Genomic DNA, 26546 nt, shown 5'->3' with positions numbered 1-26546 from the left:
TCTTCCTTCTCTGCACCTCCTCTTCCTTTGAACTTTGCATAGCATTTATGAATTCTACTGGGGTAAAATTCACACGCACCCATTTGAAGCATGCAATTCGGTGACGTGTGGTACATCCAGAGTCCGGCAGCCATCGCCACCGTCCAGGTGAGAACATCCCCATCAACCCAGGTGGATCCCTCCTGTCCACCTGGGGCCACTGCCCGCCCCAGCCCGCAGCCCCCTCAGCCACCAGGCTTCCTCCCCACTGCGCCTGCCTTTTCTGGGCGTGGCTGCGAATGGGCAGAGACCACCTGTTCTTATGTGTCTGGCTTCTTTCACTAGCATGTTTCTGAGGCCCAGCCATGTGGTCACATGTATCAATGGGTTCTTCCTTTTCTATTTCTCACTTTCAATATAAAACAGGGAGAGGAAGGAGTAATGGCCCCTGGTCCTGCCACCCCACTTTCTTATCAAGTCAAGGCTGAACCTGCCGGGCTGCAGCCCCATCCACCTCCTGCCCCCACTCACTCTCTTTCAAGGCTTCCTACACCTCGGATCATTTGTAAATACTTTAACACGAGGCTCCAAAAGGGAAGGACTCTTATCTTTAAAAACAAGCCTAACCTGCGTACCAATATCTTATCTAAAAATATGAACAGTCCTTTCTTTTTTTTTTAATCCTCACCCGAGGGTATTTTTCCACTTCTGTTCAGATAGAGTGGGAGGGAGAGAGAGGGAGAGAGAGAGAGAGACATCGATGTAAGAGGGACACATCGAGTGGGTCCCTCCCGGACAACCCCAATCAGGGCCGGGGATGAACTGCCACTGGGGTACGTGCCCTTGACTGGAATCGAACCCACGACTCAGTGATCCGCGGGCCGATGCTCTAACCACTGAGCCAAACCGGCCAGGGCCTTTCTGGATTCAGCCCAGTGGCTATGTCCCTGCTTAAACATCCCAGGCTGCCGTCAGCGCTCGCTCACGGTCGGGCGGTGTGCACAGCTCGGCTCCCACAGCAGACGCCGCCCTCCGCGCGGGTTACCTGTGCGGCCTCCGGACGCTGAGTGTGCTCCAGCAACCGGCTGTCCCCGCAGGCTGCGCTGATGGCGGCCGCTCAGAGTGCCCCAGCCAGCCAGCCCGCCCTCCCCTCCCTCGGCCACATCACCTGGAAGGCCCGGCGAGCTCCTGGGGCAGCCAGGAAGAGGCGGCGGGGCCTTACCTGAGGTCGTGGAGGTCCAGTTGCTGTCTGCTGGGCTGGTGGCGTTGACCGTGAAAGCCCTGGCAAGGGGCCAGCTAACGCCCGCCAGCAGGAAGGGGCAGAAGGGCTCCATGGCGAACCTGGAAGAGGCAGGGACAGGCTCAGAGGACTCACCCCTGCCGCGGGACACACACACACGCACACACGCGCACACACACGCACGCACATGCGGTAGACGCAGGTGGGCTGGGCTGGGGTGACAGTGGGGTGCTCGGGGAGCGCTGATTTGTAATCTGAGTTAGGGACCACGGTGGGCACAGCCTACACCTGCCCTCGGGAAGTGGTCTCACCTTAGGACAGTCCATGTCAGCAACTCAGGAACTGCCCCTTGGCTCTAAAACGCCTGCTGTCCGGACTAATTTCCTTTGGTGTCTGTGTGTCTGTTCAGGGGCAGAGGGGAGGCAAACGAGGACTTGGGGGGCCCAGAGAGGAGAAACTCCAGAAACATCACGAGATCTGGGGTTCTGAGAGACAGTCCCCATTACTTCTTGAGTCCACGCGATCCTCGTCTGCTGACCGTCTGGGAAGACGGGGTTGTGCCCACCGTCACAGGGGCTTAGTATTTCCGGTCTGCATCAGGACAGCCCACAGAAGCCCGACCAGTCCCCTCGGGGGGTCACGGCTCCGGAGGGGGTTGGGTCAGTTAGCTCGGGGCTGGCCCATCTGTGCAGGGTCTTCTCTGCTGTCCCCCGGCCACACCACAGCCCACAGCCCAGTTCTCATCCCCAGGACAGGCCTGGCCTGCATCCCCCCTAGTTGTGCAAACAGGTCCCCAGCCATCGCAGCCCCAGGCCCTCCGCCGTCCCCACACTCCAGAGCCCGGTTGATCCCTTGAAAGCTCAGCCTTGTCCTGTCACTGCATTAAAAAAACAAAAAAACCCGCTATCAAACATAGGTACAATACCTTTAATATGTTTGAGTAAATGACAGAGTAATTGATCAGGCAGGAAGTATTCGTGGCTTAATACAACTCAGAGACGCAGAATTCATACTTGACACATTCTCTCCCCATCACAGGCATTAAATGCCCCGCCCCAAATGCTGACCAATCTAAGAGGATGCCCACAGCCTGAGCCAAAGGTCACCTCCTCCTGCAAGGAACACGGAGTGATTTGCCTGGTCCCACCAGCAGAGGGCAGTAACTCGTGCAGAATTCAAACCATCCCACCATCCAAGTCCCTTTACTGGAGCAATTCCATTGCAAGGACAGTGACAACTTGTCAGTACTGGACACCCACTCTCAGGGGCCTCACACCAGCTACCTGATAAACACCGATACGAATCAGTATAAAAACAAATCATGGAACAGTCATTAACGCCACGTTGAATTTCAACCATTTTACTTTGTCAGTTTATTGCACCCTCACAAACCCTGCGTACTGTTGGGGCATCACATACGTCGGCTCTCCAGAACTGAGAGGTTCAAAATATTTTATTTCCAACAAAGTGGACTTTCCTTTTACTCCAAGCAAAAGTCAGCCGGCTGCTGTTCTGATTCGAATTGCCTTTTTGTTCTATTCAATGCTTTTTAATGTTCTCTGTTGGGCAGCTACTCGGGTCGGTCATGTGGCCTGTTTGCAGATGTCTCGTGGGCCCAGCGACTCTTCTCATCTTCGGTGCGGTCGCCCACACTGAGCTGGCTCACTGCAGGCGCGTGGTCAATGGTGCTGGACAGTAACGATCCCCGAGACCACTGAGGAAGCCAGCAGCTTGGACAGACGCACGATTCTCCCACTGAGTCCCCAACAGCGAGCAGCTGAGGTTGGTCCACAGGAGTCCTCAGGACTTGGCATCGGGGCTGCTCTCTCCAGCTCAGACACCAAGTCACCAGGTGGCTTCAGCAAGGAGCATCTCGAGACGATTCAAACAGAGCAGGGCACAGCCACCCAGCCAGGCTCAGTGCGGCACCCAAGGGACAGGGTGGAAATGACGCGATCTTATTTCTGCCTGTACGGAATTTGGCACCAAGAGGCAGGCAGCTCTGTAGGCCAGTGACCACTGGACGGGTCACGTAGGGCAAAGAGGGGACGTGCATATCCCAAGGGGTCACTGTGACCAGAAGGAAGCCCCCTCCTGCGGGACAGTTACGTGACCCCAGGAGACATGAACCAGGAAGGGCATCCAAGAGAGGCCAAGGAAGCAGGAAGGAGAAAGCCCAGGTGGGCGCCAGCGCCTGGGCTGCGACAGGAAGAAGCCCCAGGCCAGATCACGGGGGGTCGCAGGTCTCCAGGGTAGGGGCTTCTTCCCCAGCAGATCCTCCCTCCTGGCCGGGGGCTCCTGCTCTGCGAATGCAGGTACCAGAGCTGATGGGGGGACCCTGCCTTTCTGGACCCCGGGCTCCCGCAGGTCACTCGGCTGTGCTGGAAGCCAGGGCCACAGGAGCAGAGCCTGCTGCCCCTTCCATCGGGCAGCCACCAGCAGCCTCTGAAACCTGTCCACACGTGGGGGCAGAGGCAGGGCCAAGCACACCGAGGGCCCGTTCCCACGATCTCTCCTGGGAAATGCCGGTCACAGTGACCTTCAAGGCAGCTGGTCGAGAAAGACAGTGAGCCACCTGCAGCCGGGGCAGGTGGGGCTTAAGTCCCTGTGTGGCTGCACCTGTGTCCAGAGGAGAGGCCACCTGCTGTCAGAAAGAGGCACATTCCGTGCCTGCAGGTAGGGACTGCGTCCTCACCTTCCCAAGTCTGACACTGTGGCTAAGAATGTCCACTTCTCCTTTCCGGAAGGCTCTGCACATAATGTATGTGACAGGCCGGCTCGTGAACCTCAGTGTCCCTAGGAAGTCAAGGGCTCAGTTGTCAATGCCCCTGGTCTGCAGGGCAGAGGGGAGCTCCCAGGCCCAGCCGCCATCAGAACCAGCCCGCGGCCACGGCTGCCCGGCTCTCTGCGTGGGCAGGGCGGCGTGGGTGTTCACAGATCCTCTTGGCCTCTGTTTCAGCCAGGAGTTCGGGCCCCTGAGCAGCCTCCCTGGGCTGGCCTCTCAGCTGGATCACATAATGGGGCAGGGGAGGGGCGGGGCACTCTGGTCCTCCTGGGGTCCCTCCCACCCAGCCTTCTCAGTGGAGGGCGGGCAAGAAGAGAGAGACCGACTATCCCCCTTCAGGGGTCTCAAACTGCTTCACAGGACCCTGCAAGGCGCACCTGGGCTCCCCGAGATAGTGTGAGGTGACTGCAGAAAGACTGCCACAGGCCCTCAACGGCCCAGCTGCCGCCTCTCGGCCACAGTCACGCACAAACCCTGCCCCGAGTTGTTCGGTCAGACAGAGCTGGAGGGAGAGAGAGGCGGAGAGAGAGAGAAACATCCATGTGAGAGAGACACATCGAGTGGCTGCCACCCACACGACCCCAACCTGGCCGGGGACAAACCGCAACCGACGTACATGCCCGTGGCGGGAACTGAACCCAGGTCTCTCTGGTCCACAGGCCGACACTCTAACCGCTGAGCCACACTGGCCAGGGTGTACCCCCACGTTTTCAAGGTGACAGGCAGCGTGCAGGTCGGAGGTAGAGCCAAACTTGTCTACTGACAGGTCCCCCAGCTCCGGGGTCCCCCTTGACACCCATGGGGTGTGGGTCTGTGAGGGGGCAACTCTGGGGCACAGTGTGTCTGTCCCTCCATCCTGCAGGCCACTGAGAACGAACAGCGCCCAGAAGACGTCGTCACAGGCACAGACGCTCGCCCGACAGTCGGGAAGGACGGCACCAAGTCTCTGAAATCACCCTGAAGTACAGGTCTCGCCCCTTCTGCCACCAGGTCCCCCCACTCCCCACCCCGGCCTCCGTCCCTTCAGCTCCCCTCAACCCTCAGGAAGCAGGGTATCGACCTTGACTCTCCAAGTGCCTGGCACCTAAGGCCACTGTGCTGTTTTCCATAAAATCAGGACAATATTACCCAGAAGGCAAGACTGTCATTTTCTTCCATGTTAGAGAAAAACAAAAACTCAAAGAACAAAGATGCGTTTTCCCGGCAGAGGAGAAAGAACCCAGGCCCTTCTGGAGCTGCAGGTGTGAGTACACTCACGGGCGAGACGTTAAATGACGGTCACGAAAAGCCCTTGAGCGGTAAGACGCAGACCCCGGCTCCAGGACTCCGCTATCTTTCTGGAGAAGGCCTCACGCCTCAAACAGGAACGATGCAAAGAACCGTTGTTTGATCTGAGTTGGTCTCGGCTGCAACTCAGTTGCTTTTGATCAAAGGTAACTGCACAGGTCTGAGGGAAAAGCCATTAAAACATCACTGAGCCCTGGCCAGTTTGGCTCAGCGGCTGGAGCGTCGGACTGCGGACCAGAGAGTCCCGGGTTCAGTTCCCGCTAGGGGCACGTACCAAAAAAACAAAACAAACAAACACATCACTAAAAGGAGGCTGGCAAAGATGTCCCTGTGAGAGGAGAGAATGAGGAAGAAAACCGGATGGAGAGACATGAGTGTCCCGGCCTGGCGGACTGCCGCTGGTCAGGGGCCTGCAGTCCCGTGATGTCGTCCGTGTGCCCGTCCTCTGACAGCTGCCCAGAGAAGTCAGGGAGGCCAGAGATGGTGAGGTGCCGCCCACCCTCGGCCTCAGGGCAGACCTTGGGGGAGGGATGCGGCACACTCCTGCAGCCCGAGGCACCTCCTGGGCTCTGCGGGGGTCAGGCCACAGGGCTGCCCACTGTGCACACACACGCCCCACACGAGGACCCCAGTCTGGGGGCCCTGGCATGCGCAGAACTCTCGGAGTTCAGGAAATTGAACATTGTACCCGTGAAAGTACCAGGGTGTGGGGTGATGGGTGCCTCCCGCTGTATATACACCTGTCCCCCACCACCATACACTGGCCAGGGGACCAGGGGGGAGATGGGGAGGGTGGATCCCCCACATTCCTGGCAGCAGGGCCTGGGGAAAAGCCCACTGGATATCTAGGGCTCTGTAGACGGCACTGTCCTGGGACCTGCAAGGGTGACAGGTCGTCCCAGTAGCAGGTGTGTCACCTGCATGTCAGCAGGGGCTCGGTGGCTCCTGGCTGTGGGGCCACCGGAACCAACCACTTGAAACTGGGCCAGAAACATCAGTATGGCGACAATGTAGAACCCAGTTCCCTCCTGAGGAGACCAGGTGTGAGAAGTGAGAAGTCTCCAGACAATTACGTGTCTGTTTCACACTCTGTCTCTCCTTATACAAGTACCAAGTGACAGCTTTTCCTAAAAGAGAGAGGAGGAGATGAAAGTAATCTTCACAGGGTGGAGCTGATTGCATCACACAGAAATAACTGGGCACGACCAGGCTCCGAGATACACTCAGATCACTTCATATCATAAAAAGTCTCAATGGGCCTTAAAGAAGAGTGTTCAAGTTAAAACAGTTTCCGAATCGCCCCCTGGACACTCTCTCCTGCTGGACAACCTCACCTGAACCCTGGCCCAGGTGAGCTAAACCCTGGCCCAGGTGAGCTGAGCCCTGGCCCAGGTGAGTTGAGCCCTGATCCAGGTGAGCTGAACCCTGGCCCAGGTGAGCTGAGCCCTGGCCCAGGTGAACCCAGGTGAGCTGAGCCCTGGTCCAGGTGAGCTGAGCCCTGGCCCAGGTGAGCTGAGCCCTGGTCTAGGTGAGCTGAGCCCTGGCCCAGGTGAGCTGAGCCCTGGCCCAGGTGAGCTGAGCCCTGGCCCAGGTGGCCGCAGGCTCAGCCGGTCCTGGTGGACGGCATGTTTGTGCCCAAGGGAGCTGCTGGCCAAGCAGAGACGAGGGAGGGTTAACAGGGCTCCTGGCTCTGGATCAGGCTTCTCTTCTGAACAGGTGGCCTGGAGGCAGAACCCTCGTGCTCCCCTCTCTGAGTTCATCGAGGACCCCTGCGCCCCTTCCTGCATCTCCACGTCTCCCTGGGACAAGCCGTCTGAAAGACCTTCGCTCCGAGAGGACACAGCTCGGGGGGCGGGGCGGGGGACGGGGTGGGGCGCCGATGTGAGCCGGGCACGGGATGATGGATAGCACAGTATTTAAAAAATTCAAGGCCATTAGTTCTCAACTCATCAGGGAAATGGCTCCCCGGCAAAGCCCATTACTCTTCCTTTTAATTGGGAGAAATAAACAAAATGAAATCAGCTCATGAAATAACACTGAAAACTTATTTTACCAGCTAAAGCAACGCAGCGATATTTTGGGAAGACAAAATGCTGCCACCTGCTTTTAGGCTCTGAAAGGGCTCATCTGCGCTTCCCGGGTGGAGATGGGTTCAGCTCAGCAAGGTCCCGGCCTCACGCAGGGAAGGGGCTCCGGGAATCGGGGGTTTGTTCCAAACAGCTCCGGCTGGCTTTGTGGGTTGCGCGGAGTAGTCTCAACAAGGAATCCCGCCTAGTGAGGTCGGTGGAATTCAATATTGTGATTGAATACCTTCAGCCACTCGGTTTTCTCCCTAACAAATAGGTAATTTGCCCCCATGATGAGGCAGTGGCCACATGACATTTAATTTTACTTTCCCTCTTGTCCACGTGCCACGTGATTCTCCTGTTTTGTCCAGGAGGTTTTGGGGGATCCGAGGAGCCGAGGTGCGGGGTGCCGTGTGTGAGCGGGCGCCGAGGCTGCGGGGAGGAGGCTCGGGTCTGTGGGATCAGGGCAGGCACTCTGGCTTCTACCCCCACGTCCACCTCCACTCCGCACTCATCCCTTTACTGCCATGAACCAAGCTTTCCACCGTGCAGTCCTCCCTTTAGGAAGCAGACGGGTTGTTGCACGAATGGCCGAGTTTGGGAAGAAAGAGGGCATGGGCCGTCCAACCTGTGGGCGGCTGAGGGTCTGATGTCTCAGGTACTCGTCTGTGAGTGGGGCTGCCCACCTTGGTGCCAGTCTGGGTCCGGAGATGCCACTTCCCTGAGCAAAGGAGAAGCTGTGCCAAAGGGAAGGACAGTGGTCCCCAGCTAAGCGTCCTCACTGGGAGTCCCGCCGACCCCATTTCTGGATGCTGACGTAGCTACAGAGAGTGTGAACTCGTCTTCGGAGAATTTGGGAAATCCATGATGCCTAAGAGGAAAAGGCCCTTATAACCAACTCACTGGTATAGACTCATTCATGTGCACACGGTATTATGCACAGAAGCGGATTTCACCAGAGAATTAAAAACACACACACATCCAAGAAACATGTAAAGTCCCAGTGTCGCCCAGGCTCTGATGTCCTGGTCCACACCGGGCCTCCTGCTTACTCTACGGCGCAGGTGCTCGGGGCCGGGCCAGCACCAGCGAGGGTCCCAAGGACAGGGCAGCACTCTATCCGGGCCACCAGCAAGGACCCTTGAGAATACTGGCGTGTCTGCCAGTCTGTTCAGGGATCACTTTAGTTTCCTAAGGACCATGCACTAATTTGCATAATTCCAATTATACGTCTTGCCCCCTTGAAGATGTAGAAAAAGCAAAGAGCTTATTCTGTGAGAAGCGACTTTCTCCACCGCGATAAATAGAACCACGGAGAAACAAGGAAGCATCTGCAGAACACATTTTCAGCAACCCTAAAACCACACCCAAATTTGTTTAATCACCGACAAGCCCGCTGACCAGTCAGCTCTCAGAGAACAGGGAACTGACCGTGTATGATCCTCTAGCCAGGGCCAAGTAAGACAGAAGGCACCAGAGCTAGACTGCTATTGGATACATTGTTCCCCCACGGATGAACACCATCCTTCCTATCCTGGAAGCAGAGGCAGGGACCCCTCGACGTGTAATTCTTTGTTCCCAAACGGGGGTCACAGAGAACCAAAGAGGGGGACGGAGGTTTGTTGTCTAATCTCCAATGTTGTGAACAACATACAGCATCTCATAGTCGATTGTCCGTGAACTTCAGACATGACCACTGGATCCCACCAAAACCGAATTATTATTACAGGAGAGACTATTTGTGTTCCAGAGAAAAGATTCCCGAAGGCGGCAAGCCAACCTCGAGAGACAAGCAAGCCACGCTGGAGACCCGCACGGACCCTGGCCCCAGCGCTCTGCTCAAACATGTGATCACACGAGCTAAATGCAGCGACCTTGCGCCTATGGCCCAATGAGTTCTGTCTGATGTGGTCTGCACCCCAACCAAGACGAAGAGCATTCGACATTTCTCTATTCTATTCTGGTCCCTTTTCACTCTCGTCCTCCCCACCCCAAGAAACACACATTATTCTGATTTCTGTCCCCAGAGATGATTCGCTTTGCCTGCCCGCGACCTTCCTGTAAGTGGAACCACACAGGCCATACTCCCTCCCGTGGGTCGTGTCTCTGGACTTCGGCAGGGTCCTGGGCTCATGCCTGTGGCTGTGGCGTTGGGTCCATTCCTTCTGGATCACCAGGACTCTCATCCAGTCTCTTCCTGATACGTATTGGGGTTGTCCCCCCTGCCCCCGTTTTGGCTATTATGAGCAAAGCTGCTATGAATTTGTGTAACAGTCTTTTGGTTGACAAGTTTTTCATTTATTAGGGGTGAATGCCCATACATGGTTTGAAGAGTAGGTAGGTATATGTTTATGATTATAAAAGGTTTTTAATTACTTTGAAAGATTTAAAAGGCGGGAGGGGACACAGGTAGTCTGGAGATGTGGCTTCTCTTGGGACAACCAGAGGCTGCCGGCGCTCCTGTAGGGCCGTGGGCTGGTCCCTCCCCGTGGCCCCACTCTGCCTGTTCCAGGCCAGGTCATCCCTCCCTGCCTCCTTTATCACATGGCCTGTGGCTGCCCCTCCACAAGTGGCCACCCGTCACCAGCACGCTCACCCAGAACTACAGCGAACGCATCTGAAGTTGGGTGGGGCTGATTTTGTTTCCCGCTCAAAGAAGACGTCTTAGTAACTCCAAGTGAAACACTTCCTTGTCAGCCCACCACTACCCACGGTGTGGGAGGGTTTCCACTGGTTCTGTCTCCCTGAGCATGCTGCGGAACCACAGGTTTTAATCTTCTTTTATTAAAAATAAATCCACCCTTTGCGCTCAGGTCTCCGGAGTAAATATCTAATTAGGGCAGAAGCTCAGCCCAGCCTGACGGGGGTGTCACTGTCCCTCAAGAAGGAGAGAACGGCCCCCAGCTTCTCAAACATGTTAATTGGGCCAAACAACGAGCATGAATTATTTATAACTGCACCGCTGGTTATTTGGAAGAAAATATGCCTCCAAACTGCAACCACGAAAAGAAATCTCCATATTGTATTACTCACATTGCTGCTCTGGAACCTCCTGGACACCCAGCCGTGGTGGGTACACAGCCCTATTCCTGCCTGCAGGCATCACAGGGACCAGGGTCCCTTCCGAAGACCCACGCCTGAAGCAGGGTCCCATTTGGTTCTAATCTAAGTCAGTCCTGGTAGCTTCATTCATTCATCCATCCATCCATCCATCCATCCATCCATCCATCCATTCATTCATTCACACATTCATTCATCCATCCATCCATTCATTCATCCATCCATCCATTCATTCATTCATCCATCCATTCAACTACCTACGGGCACTTCCACCAAACCGTGAACAAACTAACAGAGCCCCGCTGCAGGGTCCTCCCTTCACACACCTCTGACCACAGTGGGATTCTTTGTTCATAAGATTGCTTTTCTTTCTTTCTTTTAAAAAATATGTTTCTATTTACTTTTCAGAGAGAGAGGAAGGGAGAGAGAGAAAAACATTGATGTGAGAGAGAAACACGGATTGGCCGCCTCCTGTACGCCCTCTATTGGGGGATCGAGTCCGCAATCCCAGGCACGTGCCCTGACCGGGAATCAAACCGGGACCTCTCAGTCCACGGGACGATGTTCAATCTGCTGAGCCACACGGGCCGGGCAAGGTTGCTTTTCTTAACAGGCTCTACCCCGTAATGTGGACTTCTGTCTCAGTCCTTCCTACCGCCAACCTCCAGCGGCTCTCAGAAATAGGGTCCCCGCCCCTTTCTGAAAGATGCCAACAGGTGTCCTGATGGAGACCCTGCCCACTATTAGTTTTGGCCACAAAAAGTCAGGTCTGCAGGGCAACTCCGTGTTTCCTCTACGCCCAGTTTTGCAGGGAGAACATTCCATTTGTACGTTGGACCCAGCGAATCAATGAGCGTCCACCTGGGCCAACTACACCCCTGCAGGGATCCAGTGCCAGGGTCGCAATTTTCTTTACTGATGCTCTGTCGGTAAACCACAACCAACACCACCTAATTATGGTAAACGATAACAGCATAGCAATAAACCAAAAAGTTACCCTTTGGGAATATTAATAAATAGACACTCTTCTCTTTAATCGAAAATTCATGCCTGTTTCATAAAATGGGTTGCTCTCACACTGGGAAACATTATGACACTCATGAATTTTTAAAGAAACACTGATTTTAGTACGACCAGGAGCCAGTAATGGAGATTTGTTTGTTCATTTATTCCACAAATATTAACTGAGTGACTTCTGGACACGGCATGGAAGGAGGCTCGTGTAGTTGGCGAGAGTGGACAGAGATGCGGCTGCCTTCAAGGACTTTCTACTCCGACGGCGGGACCAGTCCTCCCCTGAAAGGAACTTCAGGGGTCAAGGGGGTCGGGAGTGCTGGTGCCCACTGGAGGGTTGGCTCCACTCCTTGCTTTCAACGCGGGTCCTGGGTGCTGGAGATTCCACAGGCCCTAAGATTCCCCTTGTGCCTTAGGGGAGCTCCCCCAGGCAGGAAGTGATGCCTCTCCCGTGTCCAGCACGCAGGAGGTGTGCATGACGACCCCTGAGCGGAGCAGAAGCCCCCATGTCAACAGCATGGTGTTGGAAGAAAGCGAATCGTAAGCCTCCTTTCTGAGTTCCAGTCTCTGCTGTTGGGGAGGAGTCTTCCCCCATCTTCAGCAAACGAGGGTAGAAGGTGTCAGTGTTTGGACTTCTGGGTTCCGGAGTGACCCCTCAGAGCTATCCTGGGGGCATTTTATTGTCCTGGAGTAGCCCTTGCAGCTCATTGGACCGCGCCAGGAGGCAGCCAGCCCAGTGGAAAGGGCCCCGACCGAAGAGGTGGATCTGGAGTCACACCTGGGCCCCTCCCCCTTCTGGGCAAGTGTCTTGCCCCGCAGAGGAGACTTTTTCCTCCTCCGTGCTCTGCGCACAGGGCCTGCCTGTTCGGATTCGCGGGGACACAGGTGGGTTCTCTGGCCCAGTTCTGCTCTGAGCTGGCAGGAGGGGCAGCGACAGCCACACTCCTGAGGTCCGGCCGCAGCCTGTGCACCGGCATGTCTGACGCACCCCCGTTGCGGAGCCCCTCCTTGGGCTGGGAACCAACCGGGGTGGTGCCCCCAGGATGCTCAGAGCCCAGTGGGGTAGACAGACACAAGTGTGGTGTTAGAAAGAAAAAGCCCAGAGTGACAGGAGTACCCAAGAAGGGGGTTTAAAAGGATGAAAGTATTCTAATTTCATGTTTTATTGTAAGGGTTCAACTTGCACCCGAATTTGGAAGCATCAGCGATGCAGCCCATGCGGGGCGGGCTCCTGGGTCCACGCATGCGCCATCGCGGGAAGCCCAGGAACGATGCCAGAAAGAACCAGCAGGTGGCGCTGTCGGGAAAGCCATAGAAGCCTTCTACTCACACGGATGGGGCGCTCAGACCCTGACCCAGAATGCTCCTAACTCCCACCTCCTCCAAAGTCGGGCTCCCACCCACCCAGCCTCTTTCCAGGATCCCTGCAGAAACGTGGTTTCTGGTACCTGCACTCCCCCCAAGTAACGACCCCACCCACGCCAGGACAAATATTTACTAACGACATTCTTCTCCATTCATTGTGTCGAAGTGATGAACTAGGAACTAGCATTATAAGATGCACCAGAATTCTCCTAACAGGCATCCTCACACCCACTACCCAGGCTGGAATTTTATTTTCTAATCCGTGGATCCATGACCTCTACCTGAGTCAAGAAATCCAACACTCAAATGGACTTTCCCGACCTGGAACAAGAGAGAAACTAGAAATCAGACAGCATCTCCCGTTCAGGAAACTGGCTCTGTGCCTACAGTAGCGATCCTCCCATGTGCATTAAAACGAACTGTACTGGGAACAAGAACTCAAAGTGTGCACAAGTGATGCGCTGTACAAGGGCGGAGCCAGCAGCTAATGGAGACGGAAGACTTCCAGGGCACACCTGCCCATCGCCTGCCTCCCACTGACGGATCAGTTATCCGCTGTTTAATAAAGCAACTGAGGCCAATCACTAGGTTTCAACATTTGCGTTTCAGGAGGCTAAGCTGAGGAGAAAGAAAAAGAGACCACAGGGCAGGAGGGGCGGAGGTGGGGAACTGGCCAGGGTGGGGACAGCACAGCCCTCCCCAATGTGGGGACAGTACCTGTTACCCAGGGAGGGAGAGCAGATTTTTTTTTCTTTTACTGATATTAGAGAGAGAGAGGAAGGGAGAGGGAAAGAGAGGGAAACATCAATGAGCGAGAACATCGACTGGCCGCCTCCTACACGCCCCCCACTGGGGTCAGGCCCACAACCTGGGCATGTGCCCTGACTGGGAATCGAACTGGCAGCCTCTTGGTGCAGGGTCGATGCTCAACCAGTGAGCCACACAGCTGGGCAAATGCAGATGTTTTATTCCTCAAAGGAAAAATATCAGTTCCCCCAAAGCAAGCTATGCTCTGTGCTCTCCTGGGCAGAGCTGGGCAGGGCTGGGCAGGGCTGGGCAGGGCTGGGCAGGGCTGGGCAGGGCCGGGCCAGGCACAAGAGCCCACCTGAGCCCCTCGCCCTCGCTTTCTGTGTGTGAGAGGTCAGGCAATCTGCCTCACCGGCAACACGGGGCTTCATCTCTGACTCGAGGACTGAGCGAGGCCATGGACGAGCGAGGCCAGATGTGCAGAATGCTCCGCACCACTGGGTCATCCCGGCAGGACGGGTGGGCCTGGCACCTGGGGGCTGTCCAGGGAGAGTGCTTGCCAAACGAGTGACGGAGTGGACGGAGGACGGCCCTCCTTCCTGTGGCATGTGCTGTGAACAGTCTCAGGTCACGCCTGCTGCCCAGTGCCACTATCAACAGCATTGTCTCTTTCAACACCGTCGGGCCTCGGGTGATCAGCTGTGTGTCCACCCGACTAGCAGAGATGTGGCGAGGCGAGGGCATCATTCTCAAACAGGGGAGATTTGTTTTCTTAGTATGAGACGTCAGCAAGCAGACATGTGCTAAATGAACCCCTGAATCTAATGAATGGCACGGGAACAAGGGAGGCACTGGAGAGCCCCTGCTTAAAACTCCAAATTGCTGACTTCTTTCCAGCGCCCTGCAAACCCGCTGCTCTCTGGGCAGGACGCACACTCGGAGGGGCCTGGGTCACCAGGTCAGGACAGCTGAGGTCTGGCCCGCTAGCCGTGCGACCCTGGGCCTGTTCTTGCCCTCTGTGAGCCTGGAAATGAGCCCGACACTGGCCTCCCTGGCCTCTGGGGACGGTAACATGAAAGCCCTTCGCACCCTTTCTGGAATGTGAACAAACACTTTATTTATTTTTTTAGAGAGAGTGGAAGGAAGGGTGGGGGGGAGATATGGAGAGAAACATCGATGTGAGAGAGACATTGATTGCTTGCCTCCCAGGGATCGAACCTGCAACCCAGGCACATGCCCTCGACCAGGAATCGAACCTGCGACCCTTCTGGTGCAGGAGCTGACGCGCTAACCACTGACCCACCCCATTCAGGGCAGGAATGTGAATATACACTTTAAAATATGTGCAGCTCAAAGGCAAACAAACACGAAGCAACGGAACCAGTTTTCGTTCTCTAGAGACGGGCGTTCTGAGTTGGGGAGGAAACCTAGGGAAGACCTCGTTTTCAGTCCCAGAGACATAAACCCCAGAAGCCCCAGGGACAGCTCTGAGACTGTGGCGGGTCCACACACCCTGTGGCATTTACTGGGCGTGCCCATGCTCGCTGCTGGACGCCCAAGACCCCGCCTGCACACCTGCCTCCTGGACCTTAGGAGGGGCGCTCGTTTCATCCTGCGACGGGAGACACCACAGGGGAGGTGACACTGCAGGTGGACCCCCAACGGTGGCTTCCTGAGCCGTCCCTGACAGGGAAGGCACCCCCGGGTAAGATCTGCAGAGGACACAGAAGTGCGCCCGCACCGGCCAGACCAGGGACCCCGCCTGTTTGTCTCTGTCACCTCTGGGGCTCAGCACTGTGCAGGGAACCCACACATGGCTCGCTGGCTGGCTCGGTGGCCGGACACGCGTGCACCCCCAGCACTGAGCCCGTGGCGGGAGGACAACGCAGGCTGGTGCCTGTGCTTTTGGAAGCATTTACCTGGCTCATCTGCTTCTGAGAAAGAGCCAGAAACTTCTAGCCTCAGCTCCCTGTCCCCTTCCCACACCCCTGTACCGCTGGCCGCGGCAGGTGTAAGGGCACGACGTCCCGTGAAGATGAGGTATTAGCCCGCACGAGCTGAGAAGGACCGACAGGCAGAGCCCTCCCCAAGCCGCGACCACCGGGGGGACCCTCGCATCCTGCTCGCCCTGGCTGGCTGTCTCTGAGGGCTAGCACCCCCATTCCAGAATCGCCCGGTCTGCTGGGGAGGAAGGACACTGGCCACCTTGACTCAGAGATGGGCGACTGGGTTTGGAGGCCTCAGCACCATCAACACTATCCCTGGCTCCTGAAACTGTCGCTGAGGGTCACTAGCATTTCTCCTCCTGAAGTGGGGCTATTCCAGGCTCAGAGAGAGCTGGGCATCCTGGCTACCAGCCCCGCCTTCCAGAGGCTCTGGGGACTGCGAGGGCGCTGAGGGGGCGGGGCAGCAGGGAAGGCTTCTCCCCAGGGGTCTGCCCACACCCCAGCGCAAGCAGCTCCCTGTGTCTCCCTAAGTCCGCTCTGGGGTCAGGAAGTTCACCCAGGGAGGAGTCAGGTACCTGAGGCAGAACACGCACCCTTATTTCCAGAAGCAGGGTGACCAGGGCAGGTGCGTGACAAGTGATGACGCTGATCACAACAGGGGCATTCACAGGGCACTGGCTCCGGCCGTGGACACTGGTCCACAACATTTGACACATTCAGCAGAGTTGACCTTCACGTCACGGCAGCCCTGAGACAGTGCCGGGCTCTCATCACGCCTGCCTTACTACAGCAGGGAGCTTTGAGGATCAGAGAGGCTAAGTCACCTGCCCAAGGCCACACAGCTGGTGATGCGGCAGAGCCGGCATTCAAATCTGAGCCGCCTGGAAACCACCAGCCCTCAGAAACCACATCTCCTCGGAATTGTTCTGAAACGTGGCGGACTTCTCTTGGGACAGGCGTGGGGAACGTGGGACTCTATCTAACCTGAAAAACATTTTGTTTCAGGACAAGTGGACACACATTTTGTAAATTCCAAAAATTTACTGAAAATATTTATTTTAACCCCCCCCACACACACACACAAATCCGTGAATTGTTTTGGCACTAACAGATGTTAGCATTTTGAGGGTTTGCGATCCCAAACATCTCTTTCCAGAGCCTCATTTTAATTCGGTTCTACCAGGGAGCCGCCCTGCGTCCTAAAACGATAGCTTAATAAATATTTGTTCAACGCGTGAACGGAGCGGCCGAAAGGTTTGCCGAGAAGAGCCTTCGCTGAACTTTGCTTTTCTCTATAAACACCAGCTGCAGCTCCTTAAATATTTATCAATTTAGGATCACAGGATTTTATGTCCTTGGAGAATTCCTTGTTCTGTTAAAAAAAAATAAAAGTAAACAAATAAAGGAGGGAGGAGAAGAAACCTCACAGGAAGTGACTGTCACACCCTCCCAGGAAGTCAGGTAAGGCGAACACAGGACACAGGCTGTGGGAATCCGAGTGTCCCAGTGGCTTAGAAATGTTCGGGGCAGATGAGGGCCCACCGCTCCAAGGACAGTGATGCAGGCCGTGGTGAGCTTGTCCATCTTTGAAGACCCTTGGAGCAGAAAGCCTCTTTTTACCTGAAATCCGATGACAGCGAGGAGGAGGGGCGGAGCACGGAGGAGCAGCACCCTTTTTCTGGGGAAAGAGTCTTTCGTGGTCCCTGACAGTCTCGGGGGGCAGCAAGGTCCCTTCAGTTGTCCCGGTGTTGGGCTTCTTCACCCTTTTACCCGCCCAGACGTCTGCCCACCTCCTTCCCCTGATGTTGCTCGGGTCTGGCGAAGTCGGCAAACCAAAGGCAGGACAGGGTGCCGCACAGGTGTCTTCCGGCTCCTGCAGGGCGTTCCCCAGGGGAGGCGACTCTAGCGATGCGCAAGCTTGGAAACGAGAAACTGCCTGCTTTCTGCTGGGCTCCGACGGCAGGAAGCAGACTTCATTTAAGTAGTGATTTTCAAGTCGAAGTTCGTTAAGTCCCTAAGAAATGCCTCGAAGTTAATTAGGGGTAAAATCTGCGTGCTCTGATTTCTCCTTTACATCAGCTCTCTCCTCGGTCTGTGCAATCCTGACCAGGGACGCTGGGGACGCAGACTCCGTCCCCAGCCGGAGGGCGGAGCTCCAGAGAGAAGGGGATGGACACGGTCTGGTCTCAGGAAACCCAGCAGGATTATTACCACCCCTAAGGCCTTCTGTGGAAAAGCACAGCCAGCCAACCTGCAGCGGATGCTGTGATGGGCTGAACGGTGTCGCCCAAATTCATGTCCACCTGGAGCCTCACATGTGACCTGCTGCACACAGGGTCTTCGCAGATGTAGCTGTGCACCTGAGGTCATCATGGATGCGGAAGGATCCTGAATCCAATGACCGGTGTCCTGACAAGAAGAGAGGGCACAGAGACACCCACACACAGAAGGCCACGTGTGATACTGTGATTTATAATCAGAAATATACATTTGATCTTCTTCCCCATCTCTGGCCGAGAGCAACTAAAAACCCAGGAATTTCCTAAGTGATAAGCGCACTGGAAGCACCTTTTGTTCCAATATCTGGACTTTGACCCGGTTCCCACACAGGGCTCCTGAAACCCTTGCAACGTGCAGGTGGATGGGAGTGTCACTTTGTTCTAATGGGGAGACTCTGGGTGGGCTCCCAGATGGGGCTGCTCCCTGGCGAGATCGAGCCGTGATGGAAGCTCGGATTTTCAGCACCAGCCCCTGTTCTCTTGAGAAGGGAGAAGGGCTGGAGATGAGTTAACCATCAATCCTGACTACACGATGAATCCTCCATAAAATCCCCAAGGTACAGGGTCCGGAGAGCTTCCAGACGGGGGGCACATCCGTGACCCAGGAGGTGGCACACCCCAGCTCCGCAGGGACCCGAGCTCCTGCCCTGGGGACCCTCCCAGACCTCGAGCTGCGTCCTCACCTGGCTCCCGGACGCACCCTTTCGTAAACCGGTGAGCCAAGTGTCCTCTCGGTCCCGGGGGCCGCTCCGGCAAATCGATCGAACCCAAGGAGCGGGTGTGGGGACCCAGATTCACAGCCAGTCGGCTGGAAGCACAGAGGACCACCTGGACTTGGGGCTGGGGTCTGAAGTGGGGTGGGGACGGTCACTAGTGGGGTCCGATGCCATCTCTGGGTAGACAGTGTCAGAACTGAGTGAAAGTGTAGGACACCCCGCAGGTGTCGCAGGGAACTGCTCGGTGGGGGGACGCCCAGACGTTCGGTGACGGGAGTGTCGGAGTGAAGTGTTCTCTGTGAAAATAAAGGGGACCTCGGGAGGAAGGGAAGACTGGATCTTTTCTGAGATGCCACGTGAAGACAGAGGCGGAGACTAGAGGGAGGTGGCCGCAGCCCAGAAACGCCAGGGGCTGCCCGGGGCTCCGGAGGCGAGAAGGGAAGAGGAAGTGACCCCCAGGGTCCTGCTGATGCCTTCACTCAGACGCCCCCCAACCGAGAGGAGAAGTCTGGTTTCAAGCCAAGTTCGTGTTTATGACTGACAGCAGCCACAGGACACTGACACAGACAAGACAGTTGCGACGAAATTCTGAGACGCCTCTTGTTCCCTGTCTGCCCGTCTTCCCCTGCATCGGCTCTGGGATCCTTCCAGATGCTGCCAGGGCCTTCTCTGCCTCATGTCCCGCGTCCATCGTGTCCAAGGCCTGCCGGGTTCTTCTCTCGGTCAACTTCCACTCGCTCTCTCTCCTTTTCAAAAAAAGTTTTTCCTTTATTGATTTTAGAGAGGGAGGAAGGGAGAGGGAGAGAGAGAGAAACATCAACTGGCCGCCTCCTGCGTGCCCCCCACTGGGGATCGGGCCCACAACCTGGGCATGTGCCCGGACCGGGACTGGAACTGGTGACCTCTTAGTGCACGTGTTCATGCTCAGCCCCTGAGCCACGCCGGCGGGCACTCGCCCTGTCTCTTCAGCCACGGCTCAGGGCCTCCTGCACCTGGTATTGCTGTGCTCAGTACAACTCCTGGGACCCAGCCGGGGCTCGCTAATGGCAGCTCCGTTGCTGTCATGCCGGCCTGCCCAGCGCCTCCCATCACCCCACCCCATTACCAAATGGTGGTCCTCACACACCCCTCAGCTGTCACCTGCCCCAGATGCCCGGGGGCCTCCAGCCACACTTCTCACGCTCTGGTATTTTCTTACCACCTTCATAAGCTCTGACACACCATTCTCTCATTTACTTTGTTAAACAATCAAACGCATGTATTTAAAAGGACACTCTTGATCACTTGTGTAAATGGGGAAACCAGCATCATCGGCCGTGCACAAAGATGACCTTAACAATCACCGGTGAAGATGGGGAAGATGAGTTTTGAAATTCTTGCTAAACACCGGCCCTGTGCAAGGCCCCTGGGCTCAAGCCTGCTCTCTTTCTGCTGAAACGTAGATTAGCAAGAGCTACAGAGGCGGTAAGGACCCAGGCTGAGCGCCTCTCTTTGAGTGTGAGAAAGACCAGACTGAAGAAGGAAGGACCGCCCTGGCCGGTCTCGCCCATGGACCAACGAGTCTCGGGTTCAGTTCTGGCCAAGGACATGCCCCTCGGTTGTGGTTCAGTCCCCAGCCCTGGTTGGGTCATGTGGGTGGCAGCCACTCAATGTGTTCCTCTCACATAGATGATTCTCTCTCTCTCCCTCCTACTCTATCTGAAGATAAATAGAAAAATATCCTTGGGTGAGGATAAAAAAAAAAAAAAAAAAGAAGGAAGGACTTTGTCCCTTCGTCATTCAGATTTCTTGACAGCTTTGCTCAGTTTCCACCAAAACTTGAAGGACTTTGGTACACTAAAGGGTCTCATCAAGAAAGCAAGGCGATGCATCATTGACGAATATGTTCTTCCGCTCAGTGGGCTGTTTTTTCATTTTGTTGATGGTTTCCTTTACTGTGCAAAGCTTTCTACTTGGTATAGTCACATTGGTTTGTTTTTGCTTTGTTTCCCTTGCCTGAGAAGATATGTAAGAAAATATATTGCTATGAGAAATGTCTGAGATTTTACTGCCTATCTATTCTTCTAGAATTTTTATGGTTTCTCAACTTATATTTAAGCCTTTAATCCATTTTGAGTTTATGCTTCTGTGTGGTGTAAGAAGGTGATCTAGTTTCATTTTTCGCAAGTATCTGTCCAATTTTCCCAACACCATTTATTTATTTATTCATTTATTTATTTTTAATCCTGAGCCAAGGACATTTTCCCATTTTTTTGTTCAGATAGAGTGGGAGAGAGAGAGAGGAAGAGAAAGAGAGAGAGAGAAACATCGTTGTGAAAGGGACACATCGAGTAGCTGCCTCCCGTATGACCCATCCAGGGCTGGGGATAAACTGTAAACGAGGTGCATGCCCTTAGCGGGGAACTGAACCCCGATCTCTCTGGACCGCAGGCCGATGCTCTAACCATTGAGCCAAACCGGCCAGGGCCCAACACCATTTATTGAATAGACTGTCTTTACCCCATTGTATGTTCTTGCCTCTTTTGTCAAATACATATATATTTTTTAATCCTCCTGAGGATATTTTTCTATTTATCTTCAGACAGAGTGAGAGGGAGAGAAAGAGAGAGAGAGAAACATTGACATGAGAGGGACACATTGACTGGTTGCCTCCCGTACAATCCTGACCAGGGCCAGGGGTGAACCACAACCAAGGTACGTGCCCATGTCTGAAATCGAACCCATGACTCATTGGTCCACAGGATGATGCTCTACTGCTGAGCCACACCAGCCAGGGCTCTTTTGTCAAATATTAATTGGCCATAATGGCGTGGGTTTGTTTCTGGGTTCTCTATTCTGTTGCATTGATCTATAGACCTGTTTTTATGCCAGTACCATGCTTTATTATTATTATTATTATTATTATTTTTTTATCCTCACCCGAGGATATATTTCTATTTTTTGTACAGATAGAGTGGGAGGGAGAGAGAGGAAGAGAGAGAGAGAGAGAGAAACATCGACGTGAAAGGGACACATCGAGTGGCTGCCACCCGCACGACCAACCAGGGCCGGGGACAAACTGCAACCGAAGTACGTGCCCTTAGCGGGAACTGAACCCGCGTCTCTCCGGACCGCAGGCCGACGCTCTAACCGCTGAGCCAAACTGGCCAGGGCAGTACCATGCTTTTTTAAAAAAGATTTTTTAAAATTGATTTTTAGGTAGAGAGGAAAGGAAAAGAGGGGAGAGAGAAACATCAATTTAAGAGCAAAACATCACTTGGCTGCCTCCTGCACACCCCCTACTGGGGATTGAACCCGCAATCCAGGCATATGCCCTGACCCAGAATCAAACTGGCAACTTTTTGGTTCATGGGACAACGCCCAAACAACCGAGCCACATTGGTCAGAGCAGTGCCATGCTGTTTTGATTACTATAGGCTTGTAGTATAGTTTGATATCAAGTTGCATGATTCCTCCAACGTTGTTCTTCTTCTTCAAGATTGCTGAGATTATTTGGGGTCTTAGTTCTATGACATATGCCATTGGTATTTTATTAGGAATTACATTGAATCTATACACTGTTTGGGGTAGTATGGGCATTTTAATGATGTTAATTCTTTCCATCCTTGAACACGGTATATGCTTCCACTTATTTGTATCTTATTTAGTTTCTTTCTTTCTTTCTTTTTTAAATCACTTGGACATATGTCCATAGGGATATGATATTTTCTTTTTTTAAAAAATAATTTTTCTTTATTGAATTTAGAGACGGAGGAAGGAAGAGGGAGAGAGAAACAGACATTGATGAGAGAGAACATCGATTGGCTGCCTCCTACATGACCCACACTGGGGACCGGGCCCACAACCTGGGCAGGTGCCCTGATTGGGGATCAAACCACTGAGCCACACCAACCAGGCTTCAGTTTCTTTCTTCAATGTCCTATACTTTTCCCAGTACACGCCTTTTACATCCTTGGTTGAATTTGTTCCTAGGTACCTTATTTTTCTGTTGCAATTGTAAATGGGATTGTTTTCTTAGTTTCTCTTTCTGATAGTTCATTATTGGTGCATAAAAATGCCACCAATTTCTGTTTATTTATTTGTATCCTGCTACTATACTGAATTCATTTATCAGTTCTAATAGTTTTTTGGTGGAGTCTTTAGAGTTCTCTATGTACAATGTCATGTCATCTGCAAACAATGACAGTTTTACTTCTTCCTTTCCAATTTAGATGCCTTTTATTTCTTCTTCTTGTCTGATTGTTGTGGCTAGGACTTCCAGTACTATGTTGAGTAAGATGGTGAGAGTGGACATCCCTGTCTTGTTCCCCATCTCACAGGAGAATGCTTGTAGTTTTCTCAGTGAGTATGATGTTGGCTGTGGGCCTGTAATGTGTGGTTTTTACTATGTTGAGGCATGCTCCCTCCATCCTCAGCTCGCTAAGAGTCTTTACCATACATGGTGCTGGATTTTATCAAAAGCTTTTTCTGCATCTATTGATATGATCATCTGATTTTCACCTTTCACTTTGTTTATGTGTTGCATCACATTTACTGATTTGTGAATACTGTACCCCAAATGTATTAAAAACTTATACAACTCAATGCCGAGAAAACATACAACCCAACTGAAATAATGGGCAAAGAGGTGAATAGACACTTTTCCAAAGAGGACATACAGATGGCCAACAGACAAAAAGATGCTCAACATCACCAGTCATCAGAGAAATGCAAATTAAAACCACAATGAGATATCACTTCACGCTTAAGTCTATACCCAGAAGAACTGAAATCAGGTGTTGAAACAAAAGCCTGGACACGAAGATTCCCCGCAGCACTATTCACAAGAGTTAAAAGGCAGAAACCCGCCGAAATGTCCCTCAGCGGATGGATGGATACACAGTGAACATGTGGCCCCCACACGATGGGATGCTGTCCAGCTGTGGAAAAGAATGATCAGCCTCAAAGACACGCCGAGGCAGAGAGGCCAGAGAGCGTGTCCACACGTCCTGTGATGTCATTGACATGGAATACCCAGAATCCGTGAGTCAGCGGAGACAGGGAGCAAGCAGATTAGGAGCTGGCCAGGAGCTTGGGGGAGGGGAGGCTGGCTGCTTACTGGGTACAGGGGTTTCCTTCTGGGGTGACGACAGTGTCTAGATAATAGTTGCACAACATTGTGACTGTACTAAATGCCACTGAGTGACACTCTTTAACACGGCTAACACTATGGGATGCGAGTTTCACACCCACAGAGAGATAGCACCTCAGAACCTCCTCACGCTATGCTTTAGGGTAAAAGGCACCGTCCCAGCCAGGACGCTGGGCTCCTCGTGACTTTTATGAAAAGCACGGGTTGGGGGTTGTGTGCTCACAAGAGACTGACACTGTCATCATCCTCACTGCACAGGTGAGGAAACCGAGGCACAGAAACACTGAGTGACGCACAGGAGTCACACGGCTGGGTAGATGACATAGAGCCAGGCGGTCACACAGGGGGCAGGGGCTCTGGCCTGGGGGCCGGTGGGGAGCTGGGAATGGTGCTACAGTGGAATCTTCTAATAGGCACTCGGGGCCCCCATGCAGGCTTCCCATGTCAATACCTCCCGCTGCACTAATCATTTCTCTGATGAAATCCTAGTCCTACCTTCTGTGGCCCCAATGTGCACATACGCTGCAAATTACGCTCACTGTTCGAGGTTGCCAATGACGCTCACTGTTCGAGGCTGCCAATGACGCTCACTGTTCGAAGTTGCCAGTGATGCTCCCTGTTCGAAGATGCATGGCAACATTTAGACAGATTAAGTTGGGTCTCCCCTTTCGCTCTGATGTTAAGGCACCGGGTGGCCCCCCGCACCTGAGGCCAGAGTAGACAGAGTACAATGTCCATTTCGTTTCCCAGTTCTGCAGGGTTATCTTATGCTTAAAGCTGCACCTGACACAGGTGTGCTGTTTTCTCTTTCTCTTTTCCTTCCCACACTCTGACCAGGATGAACGCGACAGAAGACGGTTTTAAACTGCAAACCACACAGCACACTTTGAACATCGACAGCGCCTGTGTTTCTTAACGCATCAGAAAACGTTTGGGAACGTTTGTTTTCCCAGAGCACGGCTGACTTTTTTATTTAATCCTCACCCAAGGATATTTTTCTGTTTATTATCAGATAGAGTGTGTGTGTGTGTGGGGGGGGTTGGAGAGAAACATCCATATGAGAGAGACACATCGCTTGGTTGCCTCCCTCACGACCCTGACCAGGGCTGGGGACCGAACCACAACCGAGGTCCGTGCCCTTGATGAGAATTGACCCGAGACTCACTGGTCCTCAGGCTGACGCTCTAACCGCTGAGCCACACCAGCCAGGGCACGGATTACATTTTAAATTTGTTTCCCACAGAACCCAAATGACTGCTCTCAAGGAATTAAGAGACCAGGAAGGCAGAAATGACGACAGCCATGAAGCCACGAAGCCACGCTGTTTGGGGCCTGGGCACCGGCAGGCACATGCCCAGCACCTCACAAGAATCACCTCATCTCGGTCCCTCTGTCACCCAGCAGGAAACTTCTGCCTGGCAGAGATTACGTCACCCCGAGATCTCATCGCCAGAAAGCGACGGTCAGGCTTTGAGCCCGGATCCAAACCCACGCCGCGGTCCATTCCTTCAAACCACGTAGCCACGCACGGTGTGCGCACAGAGACAAAACACCAGCCGTGAGACACCTGTCCGCAAACGTGACACAACGAGTCGATGTTATGTCAGCGACTGGTTCCCTTCACGCATTCAGAAGGGACAGCCTGAACCCCTGCCCTGGGCCCCACGGGCGCCAGGAGCTGGGAGGGCAGAGATGAGCACGCGGCGCCGCCCTGCATCCCCGGTTCCCACGTCACCGCCGCCTCCTGCCACCCCCACCCGTCGCGATCCCTCCTCCGCACGGCTCCCATCACCGGGGCCTGGGACTTAGAGAGAGATCCCCAACCCGACTTCTCCCGGAGGGCATCCCCTCACCTCGGCAGTTCCCTGGGGAGCTCTCAGATGCCTCCGTCACCCAAACTTCCCGGAAACTCTGCCATCGCCCAGCGACTGCGATGGGCTCCCCGCGTCCTCCCCCACCGCCAGGTCACACCACAGACAGACAAGCAGGGGCGGCCGGGACCTGAACGTGCAGCCTCCTTACCTCTCGGCGCTCGCTCGGCAGACGCAGCGCTCTGGGTTTTGGGGGGGTGGCTAGCGTGTGGCCACCGGGGTACCGCCCGGACATCCCCCCGAGCAGCGGCCGGTCCTCCCAGCCTGCAAAGAGCAGACAAGGGGAACCCCACTTCTTTCTGCAAAGGCAGGGGCTTGTTTAGGGGGCGGGAAAGAGGGGAACCCGGGCGAGGCCACAGTTTCTTCAGTCCCCGAACCTTGATGTTCTGGTCTCAAATACGACTCCGTATACAGACGAACGTCAAGCTGCCGCATTGTGCTCTATGAACAAGGGCTCATTTTCCTTTATTATTATTATGTTATCCTCATCCGAGGACTTTTTTTTTTTTTTTTTTTGCATTTATCTTCAGAAAGAGCGGGAGGGAGAAAGGAAGGAAGACAGAGAGAGAAACATAGATGGAGAGAGACACATTGAGTGGCTGACACCCACACGACCCCAACTGGGGCCAGGGACAAACTGCAAATGAGGTACGTGCCCTTAGCAGGAACCGAACCCGGGTCTCTCTGGTCCGTGGGCCGACACTCTAACTGTTGAGCCAAACCAGCCAGGGCAAGGGGCTCATTTTCACAGTTTCTTGGGCGCTCTCATCCTAAGGACGTCCCCACATTGTCTGCCCAGAGCCTCGCCACCCTCCTGGGAGGTCCCCAGGGGCAGGGGGTAGCAGGCACAGTCCTCAGTGTACCTCTATTACGATGGCGGATCCTCAGGGAGTGGGACCAGGACTGGGGGGCCTCCTGGTACAGACGCGGGAGCCCCCAGAGAAGAAACAGCAAGACGAAACCGCGATGCCGGGATGGGAGGATTTAAATCCCATTAAATCGAGTAAAATCTTAGCAAGTGCCCAGACTCCACTCTGCAGGACGGGGGTGAAACACGACA

The 26546-nt window shown here is 54.2% G+C and overlaps 1 protein-coding gene across 1 annotated transcript in view; it reads right to left on the bottom strand.

Moving 5' to 3' along the window:
- Nucleotides 1–26546, bottom strand: part of PTPRE (protein tyrosine phosphatase receptor type E) — a 133930-nt gene that overhangs the window by 33043 nt on the left and 74341 nt on the right. Inside the window, exon 3 of the mRNA XM_036264547.1 lies at nucleotides 1202–1320. Within this exon, the coding sequence (XP_036120440.1) occupies nucleotides 1202–1313 (112 nt within the window). The 5' untranslated portion in view covers nucleotides 1314–1320. The remainder of the gene's footprint in view (nucleotides 1–1201; nucleotides 1321–26546) is intronic.

The sequence above is a fragment of the Molossus molossus genome, unplaced genomic scaffold (genome assembly GCF_014108415.1).
Source record: "Molossus molossus isolate mMolMol1 unplaced genomic scaffold, mMolMol1.p scaffold_m16_p_17, whole genome shotgun sequence".
NCBI lineage: Eukaryota > Metazoa > Chordata > Mammalia > Chiroptera > Molossidae > Molossus > Molossus molossus.
The sequence above is the reverse complement of the archived record's forward strand: the minus strand, read 5'-3'. Positions and strand labels throughout refer to the sequence as shown.